Source organism: Manacus candei, unplaced genomic scaffold (assembly GCF_025592945.1).
Source record: "Manacus candei isolate 608988 ecotype Guabito, Panama unplaced genomic scaffold, ASM2559294v1 h1tg000017l, whole genome shotgun sequence".
Lineage (NCBI taxonomy): Eukaryota > Metazoa > Chordata > Aves > Passeriformes > Pipridae > Manacus > Manacus candei.
Genome location: NW_026138065.1, coordinates 2337704 through 2358566, shown reverse-complemented (window position 1 = coordinate 2358566; position 20863 = coordinate 2337704). Strand labels below are relative to the sequence as shown.

The 20863-nt window shown below is 36.2% G+C and overlaps 1 protein-coding gene across 6 annotated transcripts in view; it reads right to left on the bottom strand.

Annotated features, from left to right (window-relative positions):
- Positions 1 to 20863, bottom strand: part of MAP3K21 (mitogen-activated protein kinase kinase kinase 21) — a 49891-nt gene that overhangs the window by 25705 nt on the left and 3323 nt on the right. For all 6 annotated transcript variants that reach the window (XR_007903932.1, XR_007903931.1, XR_007903933.1 and 3 more), the window contains exon 2: positions 4581 to 4761. Coding sequence is in view for 3 of the 6 variants with exons in the window: in XM_051783464.1 (XP_051639424.1) it covers positions 4581 to 4761 (181 nt within the window). In the remaining 3 variants the exon portion in view is untranslated. The remainder of the gene's footprint in view (positions 1 to 4580; positions 4762 to 20863) is intronic.

Below are 20863 nucleotides of genomic sequence, written 5' to 3'. Positions count from 1 at the left end.
ATAAAAACAAATCCTCAGCAGAGCATTCAGTCCTTTCCAAACATTTCACAACAATTTACCTAGATGTACATGTTTGTTTGTTTTGTTTTTTTTTTAAATAATAGTAATAAAAACTACAGAAAACCCCCAGCTTTATTTGGAAGTCTGCATTTCTGATCCCCCTGTGTGTATATAAAGGCCAGCTAACTTGTCACTTCCCACTGAAGATGCAACGAGATTGAGAAATTATTTCACACACAACTAATTTCTCCATACTAGAGAAAAAAAAAACCTCAAAAAATCAAACAGAACAACATTGTTTCCAGTGAAAGCTGGTGGAATGAAGAAATCTTTTCTCAGTGTCAGGTACAGAAATCAAGAATTACAGGAATTCCTATTGCAGCAACAATAACCATAAGAATTTCTGCTACGCTCTTCACTTTAAAAGAAGAGCTGAGTGTTGCTTTTACCTTCTTTGGGTTTGTATGCCAAACTTTTGGCTTATTCAAATGATCCAAGCCCCTGCAAAGGGCTGGGACAGCATGCTTGCTGCCGTGGCTCTACAGCTCCTATTCCATCACCACTTAAATGGGTATCTTTCACAGCCATTTTTGTGGAAGTAGGAACTACTCCTTTCAGAATCTAAGCCTAAAGTGGACTTTATGACTGGGTTTTGTTTTTTGTATGCCCCCTCCACCTCACTTCCCCTCCTCTCTTCTGGTCAGGGAACCACTAAGAGTAGAATAATGATACAAAGGACAACCTATTGCTGCTTTTGAATAGTTATGTGAGCAGGCAAAGGGAAAAAAACAGAATACAAACTATTGCTTTTGCCCCTTCTCTCCAGATGTGCAAAGAAACCACATGCAAGTTTTGCAAGACCAGACTGAACTCTCCAACATGAGGAAAAATGTATACTGCACTGAGGAAATAATGGCTATGTACCCCTCAGTACTCGATTTAGAGCAGTACAAGTAGAGCAGATGTGACAGGGAGGAGAACACAAGCTTGTTAAGTTTTTCTATCACTCTCTGCTTAATGAGGAAAGTCAGTCAGCATTATACAAGACCTTCCAACATCACTTTAGTAAACAATAAAACAGCAAACTACACAGTATCAGCACAAATATCAGCAGTGCTTTATTATCTGTGGTCTGTTTGTCTAGGAATTTTTGTGTCTCACAAAATCTTATAAAACTAATGAATTTACAGTTCCAATACTTATTCAAAAGTGGAGGAAAATAGTCTGTACCTGTCTATAAAAGACAAAGGAATAAAAAAGTCTTATGGTTAATAATTTCCTCCTTATTTTTCTGGTCTAATCTCTGCATTTGCTTGTATACTTGAAGAAGGATAAAATAAAATAATGAATTCCAATTTGTTTTAAATTAGTGGTATTCTGACAAAAATGAATACAGTGTTTCCTGCAGTACACACGTATGTTATGCCTGATGGAGGAATACTGAACTAGAGCTCATTTTTGTGCTTAGAGAAAGAGTAAAAAATTTCTCAGCAAGCACAGACTATTCTAAATTCAAGGAATTCCCTTGTTCAGACTATTCTATATGTATTCTAGCATGAATTCTGAAGGTAAGCAGAACATTAAATTTAACTAAAAAGAAGTCACCTTTATAAAAAGTTGTGTCATACTATTAGCTTTAGTTGTATTTACAATTCAAGCCTTTAATCTTTAATAGTTCTCAACAGTGCAAATAAGGTGATTGTAAAGTTTTAAACAGACCAATACAGTAACAGCCTTTTAATGAAAGCAGTCTTAATATCAAGTACCAAGGGCCAGCATTATGGGGGGAAAGCTGTAAGGAGGAAGCCTCAACACATTATAGTCTTGCCATGCTGGAGTGTTTCGGAAGTACTAATCTTTATCTAGAACAACAACTACTTATTAACTCTCAATTACAGAAGTAGCTACTTTGTGTATTAAATTTCACACACAATTGTCCTGTGTATACAGTCAGAGTTTCTAAGAAACAGCCTTTTTTTAAAGAACAAAAGCCACGTCCCTTTCCAATTTCAGCAAAAGGCCAAAAACACAGGCTTGAAATACACATTTTTAAACCACGAAAACTAATGCACTTTCAAAAATATGGTAAATATTTTCACTATTAAAATTATTTTCCTGCAGTCAAATGTGATTTAAGTCTTACTATATCTCATGCCAATGAACACTTGTTGGTTTTACATATTTCAAAAGAAGAAAATCTGAAGGTAAAGTTCTCAAAGTTTATTTTACTCTACAATCCATCTTCTAGAGCAGTAAGCACTGCTATATGAATCACTTCTAATTTATACAAATGTGCTGGGCAAAAGCAGTTACAAATTCTGCTGTATAGTAAATGCTTCCCAGCTTTGCCCAGGGCTTGTACAACCAAGACACATGTTACTGTAAAGACCACTGCTGAAGCACACCATCAGCACTTGGAGATCTGTGGGCATATCTGCACTTTCAGGCTCCATACACAAAACTAAGACCAATGTACCACTTAGAAGTGCATGATGATTGATGGAAAGGTAGGGCTAAAAAAGTAGAATTCTTGTTTGGGAATTTGGAAGTATATGCCAAAGAATAATAAATCCAGTAGTTAAAACTCTGGTTTGGAAAGCAAAAGGATACACGTGCAGGGCCTGGAAAGCACTAGTTCTGCTATCTAGGATGACACCTGAGAACATGCAGCCTGGAAGGCTCTGCATGAAAATACTCCCACAACATTTCCAAGCACTGGCAAATTCTGGAAGGCTAGTTACAAGTGTGAGTTGCCTCAACTTGAGTAGCCTCAATTGCTCTTTTTTTTCTAATAAGAGGTCTGCAGATACCATTTGGAGTCTCAGAATTCGGTATGTGTAATTGAAGTTTAGATTTCTCTTGAGACATACTGTGTTCTTACGCTAGAGAGACCCATACTTAAACTGGTAACCTGAATACTTTTTAAAGCAAAAACCACTCTTGTAATCAGGGTATTCTTTACTTGCTTTTCTTTTAAAGAAAGAGTAAAGATAAGCAAAAGAATAGATCAAGGTGCAGTAAGCAGAAAATCTTTAGAAGCTAAGAAAGTATAAACTATACTGTAAAACGCAGCCTTTCTACTTAAAAACCTCTCCTGTTAGACTTCCATCATTGAACTAAATACTTACATTTTTACAAGAGAGGCGTGCAGAAGAGAAGGCGAAGAAGAGAAATACTGTAGGTTCCAAAAATGTAAACTAATGTTGCAGCAGAATATAAAATAATTGCACCAAAGCATACCCCCTCAGATACCTAAAATCACAGCAACAAGACTGGACAGGACCTGTAATTAAGCATGGAATACAGCTGATTAGGGAAACGCCTACACGCAACCTCCACCCCGCAAAAGAAAAAAAAAATTAAAGAAAAAAGTAAGAATGGAAAAAAAAAAAAAATGAAGCAAAAGATGTTGCCCAACTGGGCATCAACTCAGACTGATGTAAAAAAGATTGGTTCCAGACAAATGAGTGTCACAAAACAGCAGTGCAGATACAGAATCATCCTGAGAATACCAGAAGTATTACTTCATGCTGCAGAATATCATGCATCTAAGCAAAACAGGACCCTATTTTTGAATAATACAACACAGAACATGTATAAGGCGGCATGAGAAAATAGATTGAATTCCTTCCCTCCTTCCCCAAATAGCTGCCTTGGATCCTTCAGAGAAAACATATCAAAAAGAAAGGAAATACAGACTTTTCAGGGTGAGGCATAGCAGCTTGTAGAGCCTACTGTGCAATCACTGCTTTTCTGTACTCACAAAACACAACTAAATTAAAGTTTAAATTACCCTTCTATGGTACACGTATCCCACACTACATCACTCAAAAATAGCATCATTAGTGAGAGCCATATTATTTATATTATCCACAATAACGTCTTTAACGAGAAATTCACAAATTTAACGTAGGGCGTTTCCCATCTTTAAAATTAGAGAGCAAGTTAAAACAATTTGTGCTGAATACACTCTCCTCACTCCAGCTAGTGGAAGCAAAATCTGTATAAACGTAGAAGCTTAAACTTTTACACACAATCACATTCTGGAGTCCTAAAAACAGCACTAATTCAAGTTAACATTTGGCAAAGTTCTGGTTTGCAGCTTATTTTTCTTTATCAGACAAATAAGGTAATAATTGGTTGGTCCCATTCTTCAAGCAGTTTCAGAATTTTCAGACATCTGATATAAGGTAAACCTACCAATGTGAGAACAATCACACATTAATATGGCAAAAGCATACAGTTGTTTATATTAAGAGTCCAGATAAATACTTGGGTATCTTAATCAACAGGTATTTTAAAGGCTTCTTTTAATGAGACCTTGCTTTAAAAAAAGAAAAAAAACAACTGTTATTTTCCCTTTCCCTCCTCCAACATGTAAGTAATGGATAATAAAAGATAGAAAAAATGAAGCAGATACTGAGAAATGCATTTGCTTCTTAGTAGAGCTAAACTTGCCATATGTTGAGACAATAACCTAGCAAACCACAAAAAAAAAAAAAGAAACCACAAATCAAAATTCTCTCAAAAACTTCAACACAGTTCCAGCAAACAGGGTCTTCAGCAGACAGACTTCTTACCTCCAAATATCACTTCCTTTAGAAAACATGGAGGACTTGATAACTTCTGGAGCCATCCATGCATAAGTCCCTGCTGCACTCATTTTGGTTGTTCTGTGCCACTCTCTAGCCAGACCGAAGTCTGTAATCTTCAGAGTTTTATTACAAATGTCATCATGTTCCATCTTCTCTAGCAACAAAACTGCAAAAGATTGAGTTTGTAAATTAATGCAATGGCAAATAAAAAAATACCCATTCCTGTTATTAATTTCACATACAATTTGTACAGCACAGATAATTGTATACTTTAAATGTTGTGAAAATATTATTGCAATTTTTATAAGCATGAAAATTTTTTTTGGTAATTCTAAGCTATTTCTTGCTTTCATAGCTTAGAATACCTACAGTGTCATGAGTTCTTTATGCAACTGTGTGAACATATATTAAACTAGCATAAAAAAAATCCATGGGAGGTGTAAAGTAAATCACATAACTATAAGAAAGCCCAGAATCTTAATATCCCAAATGATGACAGGCTGTGAGAAAAGTATTCACTTTGCAACAAGATTCTGAAATAATAAAAAATACTAGCACTAGTAAACAAAAAACAAATGTAAAGAATTCTTATAAAAGACATAGAAAAAAAAATCAGGATACATTAGGTCACTGTATAAAATCCATCCTTAATGTTGCACCCAATCCTGGCTCCCACTCATCTCAGAAAGTATACAACAGAACTGAAAGTGGCATGGAAAAGGACACAAGCAGTGTGTTCAAAACAATATCCACAGCTACAAGCCTTCCCCCAGGAAAAGAAACATTTGTGAACGAAATCTATACAACACCTACGTCATGAAGAAAATTATAGGTAATAATTGTTCACAGTTTCTCAATAGAAGAAATGGATGCCCATTGGGTAAAATTAGCGGATAAGAATCAAACACATGGCAGTCATTCATACAACATACAGGTAGGTGAACTTTGGAATTCTTGGCACAGTATGTGAATATTATTATTTTACAAAGCACCTACACAAATTCACAGAAGTCAACTTGATACAGGAAATTTATATCAAGGAAGTTAGTTTATGTTCAAGAAATCGCTGGGCCACAAATCAGAACAAGTTGGGAGAGTCAGTTTGTCTTGGGAGTCCCCAGCTGACAACAGGACACTAGACTTGGATCGAGTCCCTGTTATGTTATATACACTGCACTTCCACAAATGTTAGAGAGTAAATTATCCTTTTCTGCTGTTGCATCCCACAGTGTATATGCAGTGTTGGACTTGTTTGCAACAGAACAGAATTGGCAGAGCTGTAGTACCTCTTCACTAAACAGTGTTTAAAGAAGAGAACTAGGTTATTGTGTTAGAGCTCCCGAGCAGGGAGACAACAGATGGAAATGAATCACTTTAATGCACCATAATTTTAACTCTATATTCAGGTCCTGTCACTGCTTGTGGTAGCAACTGTTAATTTTAACTTTCTGGTACAAAGGCCAAAGATTAAATTACAACTAAGAGAAATCATAAACATATGTGTTTTCTACCTATATGTATGGCAAAACACAGTACAGGGAACCCATTAACAAAAGAGTAGATGAAGAATTACCCTCCCTTACAGAAGAAAAACTGATGACCTTGCACTTGCAATTGAAATAATTTTTACTGGTAGAGGTTAATCACAGTCTTACAAGTATTTAAAAAAATACATCAAATCCAGATAAAAGACAAAGAACCCACATTCCCTTTTCAATAACCTTCTCAACACTGAGTAGAAGAAACGAAGGCGAAAATGGTACAGACAAACCAAGAGCTCACCAATGAGAACCACCAGAACAAGTTAAATTCATGCAATAGTTTTTATACTTTTATACTTGAATCAAAGACCTATTGTTTGCTATTCTATTTCAAACATGTTCAGCAGAATTCCTGACATTCCTTGTCAGTCAATGTGACCGAAACCAAAAACAGTCAGTCTTGCAAAAGGTAATAACTGGCAGGTGACCAAGTTTCATCCTACAACAGGACAACGTTTCTTAGCAGTTCAAACTTCCCTTTCCGGCCGGTAGCCAGGTAAACAATACTATACACACATTACTTAGCAGCTGGGTAGTAAAAATGATCAGCATAGCTGAGCAGCACTGCATAAGAGCTTACCTTGCAGTAGCCTAGCAACCTTTAGTATAGCATCTTTATGCCACTTCCATAGCTCTTGCTGGATGCTAACCTGTGAAAAGTTATTTTACAGTCTCCAGTTTACCCTGTTTACTCAGCCCCCCCTTGTTTCTTTTTCAAATGCTTTAAGTTGTCTTTTCTAGCTCCAATATACATGCAATGTTAAGCTGGGCAAGAGCCAGTTTAGCACTTTTGGGTTTACTTTAACATTTTTCAGGCTTTTTATTTTCGACAAAGAATAAAGTTTCTCCTTACATCAGTGCTTTACTCCTGGCAAACCAGCCCTAAATACTTAGAAGTACAAAGACTATTTGAAAAATTACCCATCAAAATCCTGGATTAGATTAGGAATGCAGAAATGCAGGGAAATCCTATGTCCTTGTTTATTTACATATAAGTAAGGATATAGGATAAGGATATTTATATAACCTTATTTATTTCTACATAAGCAAAATGAGATACATGTTTCTGAATTATACCAAATCTAAGAGAAGGAGACTATGTTTGATGTGAGAAAACTATGCATCAAACTAATATGAAACTTCACCTTGGACTGTTACCCAAACATTGCATTTACTACAGCCAGGAAAAAAAAAAAAAAATTATTTCTACCAGTAACACAATTTTCAACTCAATTCTCAGTCAGTACATCTCTCTTTGTGACTCTACCTTTCTGCAATGAGATCAACAAGAAAGTAAATTTATTAATATCACAGAGTAGGAGCTAGGATGCCATGGATCAGGCACTGCTTGAATATAAGAGACAGTGCATGCCCAGAACCATTTACAGCTGGGGAAGAAAGATGTTACTGCATGTTTTTTTCAATAACTCCTGAAATATAAATTGACAAGTTGAAGAAAAAAGCAAAAAAAATTCCTTAAGACAGAGAGAAAAATGAGAAGTAAACTGGTATTAAAAGTGGTAGATGTATCATAAAATCACAAAGGTTGGAAAAGACCTCCAAGATCATTGAGCCCAACCTTTGACCAAACAGCACCATGCCAATTAAACCATAGCACTAAGTGCTATGTCCTTTGACATTCAAGTCATTCCTTGTCATGTCACTGTCCAGGCATGGTGAATCCACCACCTTCCTGGGCAGCCCCTTCCAATGCTTGACAACCCTTTCCATAAAGAAATTGTTCCTGATGTTCGATCTGAATCTCCCCTGGCACTACTTGAGGTCTTTTCCTCTTGTCTGGTTATTGTTGCCTCAGAGAAGAGGCCAACCCCCACCTGCCTAGAACTTCCATTCAGGTAGTTGTAGAGTGTGATAAGATCTCCCCAGAGACTCCTTTTCTCCAGGCTAAACAACCAAAGTTCCCTCAGCCACTCCTCACAAGACCTGTGCTCCAGACCCTTCAACAGCCTCATTGCCCTTCTCTGGACACTCTCCAGCACCTCAATGTCCTTCTTGAAGTGAGGGGCCCAAAACTGAACATAGGATTTGATGTTCAGTCTCACCACTGCCAAGCACAGGGGAAGAATCACTTCCCTGGTCCTGCTGGTCACACAGTTGCTGATGCAGGCCAGGATGCCATTGGCCTTCTTGGATCACCTGGGCACACTGCTGGCTCATGTTCAGCTGCTCTCAACCAGCACTCTCAGGGCCTTTACCATCAGGCAGCTTTCCAGCCACACTTGCCCATCTGTAACGCTGCCTGGGGTGGTTGTGACCCAAGTACAGAACTCTGCAGAATCAAGACACTTCTGACAGCGCAGCAAGCATACATGAGGACTCTAACAGAATACATAACAAAGAGACTGCTACTTTACCATACAGTTGAACAAAATCTTACACTAATCAGCTGTCTAACATATCTAAAAAGAACTTAGAAATCCAAGTACTACTCACCCTAGAACACTGAAGGAAGAAACTCACAGAATTATGAAATAATTCAGGTTGAAACAGACCTCAAGGTGTTAAACCTCCCACTCAAAAGCAGGGCTAACATTGTAAAAAGTCTAAATCTGCTATGAAATATTTTTACAAATTTGTAATGCTATGGCACTCTATGGCAGAAAAAAGTAAAAGATATCTATATTAAAACTGAAGTAAATTCACTCAAGTACAGATATTAATGTAAATATCACCTTAGAAGAGATTTTGAAAAAACTAATCAAGGACATCAACGCACAGAAAAAAACCAGCAAAATTACAGCAGAGTCACATTACAGATAGCTCACATCACACTAGTCCCATTTTAGCCAACAGATGGTTTCTCAGAAAGCAATAAGGTAGCAGACCTGAGCAGATGTAAATACCTTTTAGAAAGTTCAATCATACAGACAGAATAAGGGTTAATCAATGCATTCCATACAGCGGTTTATAAAGGAAAATCTTAAAAGACAAATTATCGGGATAAAGATGAACCATCAGTGGTGTTTATTAGGAAGCTGTTTTATTTCACATGTATAGAGTAAAAATACAAGGAGCATTTGAAGAACTGATAGCATAGTCAGAAGATAATGCCCAGTCGAGAAAGAACAAACCATAATACTAAAAAACATGCAAAGTTGCAAGGGATCAATCATAAAATCTACAGTGATAAAGTACAGGTGAAGGAAGAAGAAAAGCCTGGCTATTCTGGCTAACAGAAGGAAAACTAGCAGTTACATGCAGTTGTGCAAGTAGCTCACGCAACTCTAAATGGCACTAGAAAAGGCTTTGTTTAGTAGAAACAGGGAAGTATCAATAGAATTTTACAAAGCAAAACATCTCATATGAAATATTGAATGACTAAACCTGCACATACGTGTTCAACAACAGCAACTGAAGCAGATGCAGAAAACAGAATAGTCAGGATCCTTTAACGTCTTTCATTTAGATAAAATCAGAAGAGCTTGTCCTTTTTGCTATGCTAAACAAAGGCTGAGAGAAGTTATGAGAACAGAAGTTAGCCATACCTAGAAACAGAACGCAGACTTAGAGCATTGGTGCTCTTACCAATAAAATATTCTCCTAGATGTCCTAGCTGATCTGTCTTACAGGCATGCTTGTGATTAAACTCAGTTCTAGATCTGGAGCTACCAGGGTAGGGAGTCATATGCAATTTCAATTTTTTCATTGCCTCTTTTCTCCTAACCCCCTTTTTGGCCCTCCTCTTCAGTGTAAAGCATAGTTTAGTCCTCAAAAAAGATCAACATATGCTCCCGCCCAACCTAATGGTTCCTGAAATAGTAGTGCCATTAATATTTCTTGCTTTCTGCATTATCATAGTTACAGCTTGAGTATTTTTCTACTAATCTTATGACACAATGCAAATATTTCATGGTGTAACAGTATGAAGATAAGATGTCCTACACACTTTCAAAAACTAAAATCTAACACACAGTTGTCCAAGACTGCAATGGAACCAGCCAGTACTTCCCAAGTCTGTGTTCCTCTAATTAAAACAAAACCAGCAACAACTCTTCGTCAAACCACTACTGTTCCCACACAAGCTGTTCTTAGTCAAGAAAGGCACAGAATTTAGGCTTGAAAAGGAGGAGTTAAAATCCCACTCAAATGCTCCTAGTCCCTGCTCCTTTTCCTTCACATCACTCCCATCTCCAAACTCCCCTCTGGCAGTAAAAGCTCTCTTTGAGGTGAGCAAGAGGTAAGATACACATTAAGTGGCAGCCCAGGTCTAGCCAGAGTTTGACAAGAGCTACCTTTCTCTTTTCTGGTAAGCTTAAGTTGAAATTTTATTGGGGAAAAGAAAAAAATGAAGTGAGAGCCTGCATAGGGACAGATAGGCCAGAAATAATAGAACAGAGCACATTTAGACAAAGATTCCTGGATGTGCATGTCTGCCAAATTCAGACAGGTCCCGAACTATACCCCCATACTTTTAGGACTGAGCTGAAAGCCTAGAGAGGAACCAGAAGTATTCGTTCAAATTGCAAGTACTTTGTTTAAAGCATAATTTTAAATCAAAGGCTCATGTTCTTGCCTCAGCTTCTCTCCTTTTTATTTCTTAAAATTCACGGAGCTTAAGAAACTATTTACAGCAAGCCTGAGGGAAGCCTGGACAGATGTTTTAGTTGGCAGCACACCTAGGAAACCTCCACCTAGAACTAAGCTCTTCAATGCTACTCTTTCAATGTAGGTTATTTCCTACAGTCTTTGTTTTCTTCTGGTTACTAAGTATATACAGATTGTATTTCTCCAACCTTATCTATCTCAAAGTCTCCATTTAATACAACACTTCATTTGAAAGATTTATTGAAATCCAAAGACTTCATGCAGTGAAGACTTCAATGCAGTTTTATTGCATTCATAATACATTACAGCACTTTCAGGTGACCATTTTCAGTTACCAGCCATATAAAACAAATAAGTAAACAAGGTATTCTGAGAGAAGCCAAGACAACAGATTGAACACCTCTTCAAAAGTTTAGATGTACTGAATTCAAACTAATCTCAAAATGCTTAAACTTAAAAAAAAATCATCTGGAAATTCTTTCTATCATCTTTACACCTTCTACTATACCCTCTTTATATTATCTATTTTATTACTTCTAAAAATAAAACATTAAGCAACCTTATTTTCCTAAGTTAGTTATTCGCCACCAAATGCTTCTTGCTACCTTATCTGCCGTTTGCTAAATAGATGACTATCATGGGTTTTGCAAATATAAGCTATTTAATAGCACATCTATTTAAGTTACTATGATTATAGGTAAGACTGCCTACATTCACCACCACTCATAAAATCATTCTTAGAGAATACCAGAAGGAAAAGAAAGATGTTATGCTATATAACTCTACTTGCACAGAAATTGTTCAGACAATGCTGCTACTGTTTCTGTTCCCCCTGCACCCAGTCAGTTCCCTCTCCACCTGTTTGCAAGTGAATCTGGTTCCTGTTAATTCACTAAATCAACAAGCAACAAAACCAGCAGGATGACCTTGCATCTTTATCTGGGAAACAAATAGGAAGAAAAAAACCTTATTAAAAGTTGCATATTCAGGTAATGAAACACAGTACCTTGCAACATTAAGAGACCTGCCTCCATTATTTGGAGCTGTTACCTGACTCCAATTGTACTTGCAAATTAAAATTTAAACACTACTTATAGAAGCCATGTCCGGTTTTTAAACTGTAAATTAACTATCAAAGTGAAAGCATTAAGTGTGTGAACCATAAATTAATTATCACAGTAAACAGATTAACTGATCAGAACATCTTTGGTATGTACAGAAGATGATAGTTCTGTCTGTACGGCCCCGCTTCTTAAATACATTCATTTTTTCCTGTGGGTTCTCAGGATGGGTTCTACTATCTCTGTAGCCATTATCTGTCAGATCATGATTATCTCACTAGATTAATTTTAGAGCTCACCATCAGCAAGGAAATTTCATCCTTTAAACACCAATTATATGCAGAAGGCATTTCTCTACTTTTTTATTCTACGGATACCGTGCTCCTCTGACATCTACATCCCTTTGCAGCAGGCATATAACCAGTTCTTAATCTTCACACTAAACTGAAAGGAACAGTTTGTTCTTAAATGTATTTGTCTAAAAATATGTAGCTTTAAAAAAAAAATAAATTGTAGCTTACAGGAGCCAACATATATTAAAAAAAAATAAAAGAAATCCTGAACAAAGTGTTCCCAATTGGAAAGCCAAAACAAGACAAAACTTGACACAAAAAGTCCTTGACAGCATGAATTGACAAATACACATCAACCCCATAAAAAACCCCAAATCCCGTAGTGGGACATGTGGCCCAAAAAAACCAGCAAAGGATGAAAATGAGTAGGAGTCATCTGCCTGTCTGGAGGAAACAGAGGGAAAAGGAGAGAGAGGAAGAGAGACAAGAGATTTCGACAGCTTCAACACAGCTTGCGTCACCATTTTTGCTTCCCCTTCCCTTCTTTAATAACTATTATTAAAGCAACTTTGGGCAAATGGAAACTTGAGAGAAAGAAGCAGTTTTAACAAGTTATTGGCACAGACTGCAGATGCTACTGTAAGAGGAAGCACCAGAGGTAATGAGCATTTATAATTAGACATTCAAATAGTCATAATTTAAACAGTAGATCATCAGTAAATTCTGAAAAATGTAAGATTTGGATATTGCATCAGCAAAAAATCAAAAGCAGACCAGACACTAAACACTCTCAAGTTCTTTGTCTAATAAAATATTAAACTTAATTCTCCTATTTAAATACTAAATTTAAGAAAAGTAACATCATTAAAACAATTCCTCCATAATTTTACAATTACATGGAAATCAGTCAATACTGAAACTTAGCTTTAAAACTCAAAACACTCAATTGTGTGAAATCCACCAGGAACTTCCATATTATTTGAAACAGCAATTACTTTCTTTTAAGCTCACTCTTCTTTCCTTGCTATTAGTTTTTAAAAGGTAGCTCTGCAAAAAAACCCCAACCAAACAAACCCAAAAAACCAGTGACCAAAATTCGGGCAGATGAGAAGGAAATGCTAAGAACAACTAGCATTAATAGTTAGGTGGTGAATCACTCATTCCTGACTAAGATATTCTTCTAGTTTCAAACTCTACAGAATGAAGTGGCTATGTATCCATTCCTTAAAGAAAATCACCCTTGTTATGAAAGTGATTTATTTTTTTAAGGAACTTCATCATCCTGTTCCTGAAAGAAACAAAATATAAGGCAAACTAAAGGTATTATGTTCAAACTACATGAGAAATTTTAGTCAATATATAATACATCAGGTACAATTTCCTTCAAGAGAAACTTTCAGAAAACATATTAATTGCCTCCTAACTCCAAATTCAAGATTTGGCAATACCCTTCAAAACAAAGTAAATCAATATATGTCATACAACATACAGGGCAATGCAGACAAGGTTTATAATCTCAAAAATTTCATCCAGGGGCAAGAGCTGACAGTAGCTACCTTCCTTTAGAACTAAAAATTTAACATGTATCATTAGTCAAATCACTTTTTCAATATTTTAAATCCATGAATATTTCATTCAAACTTGGCTTGCATCTATAGTTATTTTTTTCTAAGTAAACAGAACGTGACTTGATGCAATTGGATATTTCAAGCTAACCAGAAGAACACACAGCTTCTGAATACGCGGAAGTATTTACATAGTTGGCATACTTGTCCTGGTCATAACATATTACACTCGGCAATTATGAACTTCCTGGTTGCTTTATTTTTTGTGATCTATATCGAGGTGCATTTGATGTGTTGAAATTAGAATATTTAATACAAAAAAAGTCATGTGAAAATTAAAGAAAGTTTAATAGAAATATATACATACCTAAAAAATTAAAAACACATTCTACCTTTAAAGGTGACTTACTAACCAATCTGAAGGATAAGGGTGTAGGCTGAGGTCACAACCAAGACTGTAAGAGCTTGCTTTCACTAAAATACTTACCTTAACCTCCTTTTCAGTTATAGCCCCTCATCCTCCCAGCTTTTTTTTTTTTTGCCCTGCAGACTGAGTCTAGAAACTGGGTAGTCCTGGGAGACTCAGCTAGCTAGATAGCTCAGCAGAAAATGATGCCTGCAAATAAAACAGCTTAGAGTAGCTTCCTGCTGGATCTTTGAGCTGATTTAACCCAGACCTACTGACCACACAAGCAGAGATGTGTAGTCTGCTGTCGTGTCAGGGGAGAGAACCTGTGTCTGGGGATGGGTGGGGAAGCCTCCTCCTGCAGCTGCAAAACAAAGCCACACATCACCTGTTGTAACAAGTGGGAAGTCAAGCAACTTTTCAGAAATAATGCGTCTAACTCTTTTACATCTAGTTTTAGTCATGAGCTTTAAAGATAGAATCCAGCTTTGCCACTTTTTTCCACCATAAAATCACCTTTGATGAAATTTACTATTGAAAAGAACCCGTTGAATAAACTGAAGACAAAAATAATTTTCTTGGTCCCTTTGAAGATGCCTACTGCTGTGAATCCATATAAACTCTGGTTGTAGATGTTTAGTCAATTTTAGTCATTGAGTTCCCCTAAAATCTCATCCATTAACATGAAATCCTTTAATTTCTATGAGGAATTTTAATAAGTTCCACTACAAAGAATTCTGACTTAGGCTGTCAGTTTCTTTTATAAGGAATATTTGAAAGAGTCTTACTATTTAAAAAAAAAAAAAAAAGCCAAACAACCTATTTCAAAACAAAGCAGAAAAAAACCTGGACCATTTTTGAGCCCCCCTTTTTTTTTTTTTTTTAATACAAGACTTAGGAGAAAAAAAGATTAAAAAAAAATCATCAAAATATATTCTGTGGGATAGAATTCCTGCATTCCATCCTTGCAGTTTCTTCAATAGCTGAGGAGTAGCCTCTCAGGACCGTGCACTTTCAAGAACTCTAATCTTTGTTAATAGCAAAAGCAAAACACTTATTTTGAAACGAGAACTCTGCAAACTTGACAGTGGTCTCTTGGGAAGAGAAAATGAAAGGGAAAACCTGCTGTTTTTTCCCAATAATTAGTCAAAATTCAGCAATGAGTTAGAAAGTACAATTTTTTTCCTCTGTACATAACACATAAGGAAGTAAACACAATTAATTTCAGGAAGAACACTGGCATCTAATCCTAATAGAAAACCACAAAATTGCCTAAACATTTAGAACTAAAATATAACCAGTTCCGAGGGTTAACTTGTCCCATAATGAACTACAGCAATGAAGCATTTACTCCTGCATTTTTGAGAGGGAGGGCCGACTTATCAGCTCTGAGTTAATAGCACAGCTGCCAAAACACAGATTTTAGTCACTATGAAGAGAACAAAGCATGATTATATAGCCAACACTGGCATGTCTAGGACTGATTTAACTGGAGCTATGACCCCACACACACAAAAAAAAAAAAAGGTTAAACTTGGCAGGAAGCTCCAAGAAGGAAGAATACTTCTGTGGCATTATACAAATTATGTAACTTTTCTGACCTACCATATAAACCCCATTAATTTAAGATGCAGTAAGTGGGTCAAAATTTAAACACTCACTCACTTTCAGCGACTGGTCTGAGGTAAGCTGTCACTAACAGGGTCAAGCAAGACAAAAATGGTGAAATGTAGTTTTAAGCTGTCAACCCAGGAATGTGCATTTATGACACCAGTTGTTATTTTTTTACTGCTTGACAGCCAAGTCATTTGGTATTTAATTTTTAATCTATTTTTATCTATATATAATCTGTATTTTTTTTACTTCAATGCCATAATTTTGCTTCTAACAAACAAAACAACCCCAAAGCTCAAAACAAAAAAACCCAAAAACAAACAAACAAACAAACAAACAAACCACAACAAAAAAACCCCAACCAACCAAAAAAAAAAAAAAACAAAACAAACAAAAAAAACCCCCTGCATTTTCAGAAGCATTATTACTGAAAGCCATTTAAACGAATTTCAATGCCTTAAATTTTAACAAATAATCAGAAATAAAACTCAAGGTCAGAGCTACAAACACTCCTTGCAACTGTTCATTGCACAAGGTCAGCATGTTTCAGAACTTGAAACACTGAAGCAAGTTTGGAAGAAAGTTTATACTTAGTGGTAAGAAAACTTACAGATTGCAAACAAAAAGCCATTCTCTTCTAAGGTCAAAGAAACCACAAAACAGCATTCAACATCCAAGTACAGTTCAATGATGTGTTGCTTCTCTATTATTTTGAGGTTGCAGAACATAACTTTTTAATGGAACTTTCAATATTTGGTAAGAGGCTCCAAAGACTTTGCAGTTCCAGCAAGGGTGGGGAAATGACCTGCTACTGAAAACTCTGTTGTATTTCATTTTATTCTAATGCTTGGATTACACTACTAATAACTAAATTCTAACCACATTTTGCAGTCTGTTTTTTAAAGGACAATACCTCATTTCACAAGTGTTACAGTCAGCAGCTAAACTTATTTCTCCCTGTTTAGGGGAACAAACATAATCGTGTAAGTATTTTAACAGCTAATGGGAGGTATTTAGCTGTCTGTTTTTTCATTGACCTTAATGGAAATGGGTTGCTTGCTCAGTGCAGTTTTCAGAGGCAGGTAGGTATCTGAATATATTCTCAGGGTACCAGCTTTAAAAAAAAAAATCAGCCAAGTAATGCTTGAAGTCTTCTCTAATATACAAATATTACCAGAACTCTTCCTGAAAGTCCTATACTTCAATTTATAATGCTACCCCAAAGCAGAAGAGACAGGCAGCAAATATGACATACAGACTAGAATGCGACTCCCTATGTTTCTCATAAAGAGGACACCAGAAACCTTGTTGCAAATGAAACTCCTGCAGAAACCTGCTAAGAAAGAATAAAACACAAAGCAAAATAAAAAAGGAAAAAAAAAGAAAAAAATGAAAAAAATACCTTCCAACAGTTGTAAACCAGATCACTTGATGTTTGACAATGAGAGAACAAAGACAGAGAGAAGAAAGACATGAAAAACCAAGTAAGATCCAGAGAAAGATCAAAGTAATATTATTCTTGACTTAATAATCCTACCTGTTAGAAATGCAGTCTCAACACCAAATAAGAAAAAACTCCCTACAGTTGTCAGATGGACATAGTTGGGGAAACGTTAAAATGAAAGTGTGCATTAAAAATGAGTTATAAATAGGGGTATTAAAAGTTCATGGGGTTTTAATTAATCATATTACATTTAGCTAGTGTTTCAGCCTAGAGTCTTGTTTTCAGCATTAAGGACTATATGTAAATATACTTCAGCCTTGTTGAGGGACTTTGTTCTAAATTAATGAGCAATTTTTTCCACCTGTCAACGTCCAGACTTGAGACACAGAAAACATCAAACAGAAGCAAATTTAGAAGACAGTAATTGAGGTGAAATAAATAGCTATTGCAGTTAAGTCTTCATCTACAAATAAAATAACTCTGGATGTTACTCCTCCTCTGGAAGCTTATAGGCTGTACAAACAAGTATTGCTTTACAGAGGAGTAGTTCACAAAATTTCATTTGACAGATGTTGTACTAAAATCATAAAGTTCCTAAATATTACTTTTAAATGCTGAAACACATCCTTCAGCTGGAAATTAGCCTCTACAACATTTTAGCATTAGTTATTTCTACTGTAGATTGAGACAACTACAGCTATCAGTTACTCAAAATTGTTCTCTCTTGAATTCCAGTATCTTTCTGAACACAAAACATACAACGTATTATATGCAACGAGTAAATATATCAAGTGAATATTAAACAGGCATAATACAAAACATTGCCTTTGATGAAGTGGAAAAAGATATACTCTAGTTCAAGGCTGCTAAGCATTTGATGCTCCCACAGAATCAAACTAACCTTCAGGGCCTCTCAAAAAATAAAATCCCTACCTACACAGTTTGAGCACTCATCAAATAATGAAACAAATTACTGGAAGCAATATTTCCTGCTTATACAACTTCCAGATGCTTCAGATGTATGACCAGTTCTTAGGTTGTAACGCAGCAGCATTATCTCTACAGCAAAGCACAAGGCAGGACTACTGTCTCTCATAGAGATGGGATAGAAAGCTGGTCTACTTGGAACAGTTGCTAGCTGTATGCAATTTTAAGTAATTAAGAATAGTGTACAGCATTTAAGTACCATAACTTCCTATATGAAGACAGCATGGGAAATTACAGCATATGAATTTTAAACTGCTAAATAACTTCTGGTCCCACTATTTTACATGACTAACATTTGGCAAAGCAATACCACGTTCTCAAAGATATAGTTCCTATGGGTTTTATGAAAGCCAGTTGCCTTGTGGAGTAGGAACTTCAGTTAGTTCTGCCAGAACAAACATCCATTCCCCTCCAGACCTCGGAGGGGCCAGCCACTAGGAGCTTAGCAGCCAGCCAGGCAATACAAGCAGTTTCAAACCAATTACAACATATGCAGCCTTCTCTTGGAGGTACAAGAGTTACCTAGTACTGGAGCTGGGCACCCTGGGGCAGCCAGGCTAAGCCCAGCAGGGACAATGGGGATGTGGAAGGGAATATGAGAGTGCAAATTCCATGAATGGGAGCACCAGGAGGAGAAGAGAGAGATATGGGATACATACCTATAGAACATCAGATTTTCCCGTTTTGTTACAGTGACAGATGAGCAGCGAAAAGCACAGTGTTACTGACAGAAAAACCTCCAAGTTTCACTGCCATTAGAGGACACCTTGGAACTTTATTGCCAAATAAAGTTAGAAGATTAAATCTGCTGAAAAGCCGTCTCTCTTCTCCCCCCAAACTACCGAAGACAATTCTAATAGAATTTAATTTTTAATTCTCTTCGTAACTGTACTAGATTCTGAATTTCAAACATTTAAAAACACACAGGTAATCCTTACAGCTCTACTAGTGATGCAAGCAAGTCTAGCCTCTTTAAAATAGTTAAGAGAAATTATGCAGAATAAGTAAAATCAGTTCAGAAGATAGCAGATAGGCTTAGCTAGTTTCTTCCTCTCCCTGAACAGCTAGCCTAAAGTTGCTAGGTGGAGAAGTTACAGAGAAACTAGATTTTATGAACTCTGGAAAACATCTCCATCTTATTTTAAAGGTGTTTAATAGCATAACTCCAGCAATTCTGCTGCAAATAATCTGTAAAAGCAAAGAAACATAATTTGTTCTTGGCTATTCTCAAACTCCAGGACACCTTGCCTCATCAAAAGCAACCAATTCAACAGTTCTGTCAAAACACATTGCAATTCCCTTTAAGGTTTTAAAACCACATGATTTCTGTTTTCTGACTGCTTTTCATGATACCAGTTTCAAGAACACATTAAAGTGGATTGTCCAATTGCAGTTGCACTGCTCTCTTTTATGTTTGATTCCTTCAGATGCCACGTACTGATCTCATTAGCACTGCCATGTCCACGGTCTTATTCAACAATCCTTGAAACTCAAGCTGACCTTGACAATTTCAAAAAGTAATGTAAACTTAACCACTTCACAGAGCTGAGGGCTGCAAAGGATCCTGGGCTGGAGGTGCTGGTGAAAGCCATAGCAAACTGAACCCTACTTGCATATCCTACAACAAATGAGAACAGAGCACTTTATCTGTACCTTGTTTAGTACACATAACCTACACATAATCAACTTTGTAATCATGGATGGGTCTATGCCATAAGCAAGATATTCTGAACTTTTTGTAATGTTTCCTAGAAGTACACAAGGCTTCTGCACTAGAGATAAAGTGCATTTTTTAAAAGGCAGAAGTACTGCATAGCCTGAAATCAACCTCAGAATCACAAATCTCTGCTTTCTCTACACTAGACTTCAGAAGATGAAAACCTGGTATACTCTACCTGAATGCATTACTAGCTTTCTTCAGGATACTAAAAAAAGAATCTGGAGAGGCTACACTGAACCTTTATACAACCATATGTCTTGTAACCAATGGGATGTCCTTGCCCAGAAGCAAGCAACTTGATTTTCCCCAAGAAAAAAAGTTGCCCTTTCAAAGAGTCAGCAAAATAGCTGAGATGTGGTAAAAAGATACATGTAACTATTAGTGTCTTGTCTTGTAGATGAGTTTCTATTTTCAGTAAAACATAATTTTTTCCTAATCAGCTGGCATATTTAATCAAGACTAAGCTCATACCTAGGAGTCACAGTTAAAAATATTCAAATATTCTCACAAATTTTTAAGACATCTCCTTTTCAGTTGAAGTATTGATTAATCCAGAATTCACTGACTATCAACAATGGTTTAAAAACTCAGATTTTCTTTCAAATTTTTTATTTCAATTTTACATAGATAAAGTCCACCTCTTAATCCTTAATTTTACATTATATCTTTATTCTTTAAAGTATACTGCAGAACATAAGAAGTGTTTATGAGAAGCTATCCTCAAAATAGACCATGATCCTTGTCAGAGACACTTCTCCCCATGTCAGCCAAACCAGGTTTACAAAGCACCCACAACCTGTAAATTAACATTAGAGACCATGGTTACTATGTTTCACTTTATTACACATATCTAAAGCTAAAAGTGTTCTTTACACCTTTGTTTTGTCTACTTCTGAATAACCTTTAAATACTACGTTTAATACTACATTTATTTTACTGGACTGAAGAAACTGATGTCAACAAAACTCAGGAGTTTACTTCCTTGTTCAGCCCTCAAAACCAAGTTTGTTAGTTTTTCTTCCCAATATACATAAAAAACATTTGCGTATCTATTAATTTCCCTTACTTTGG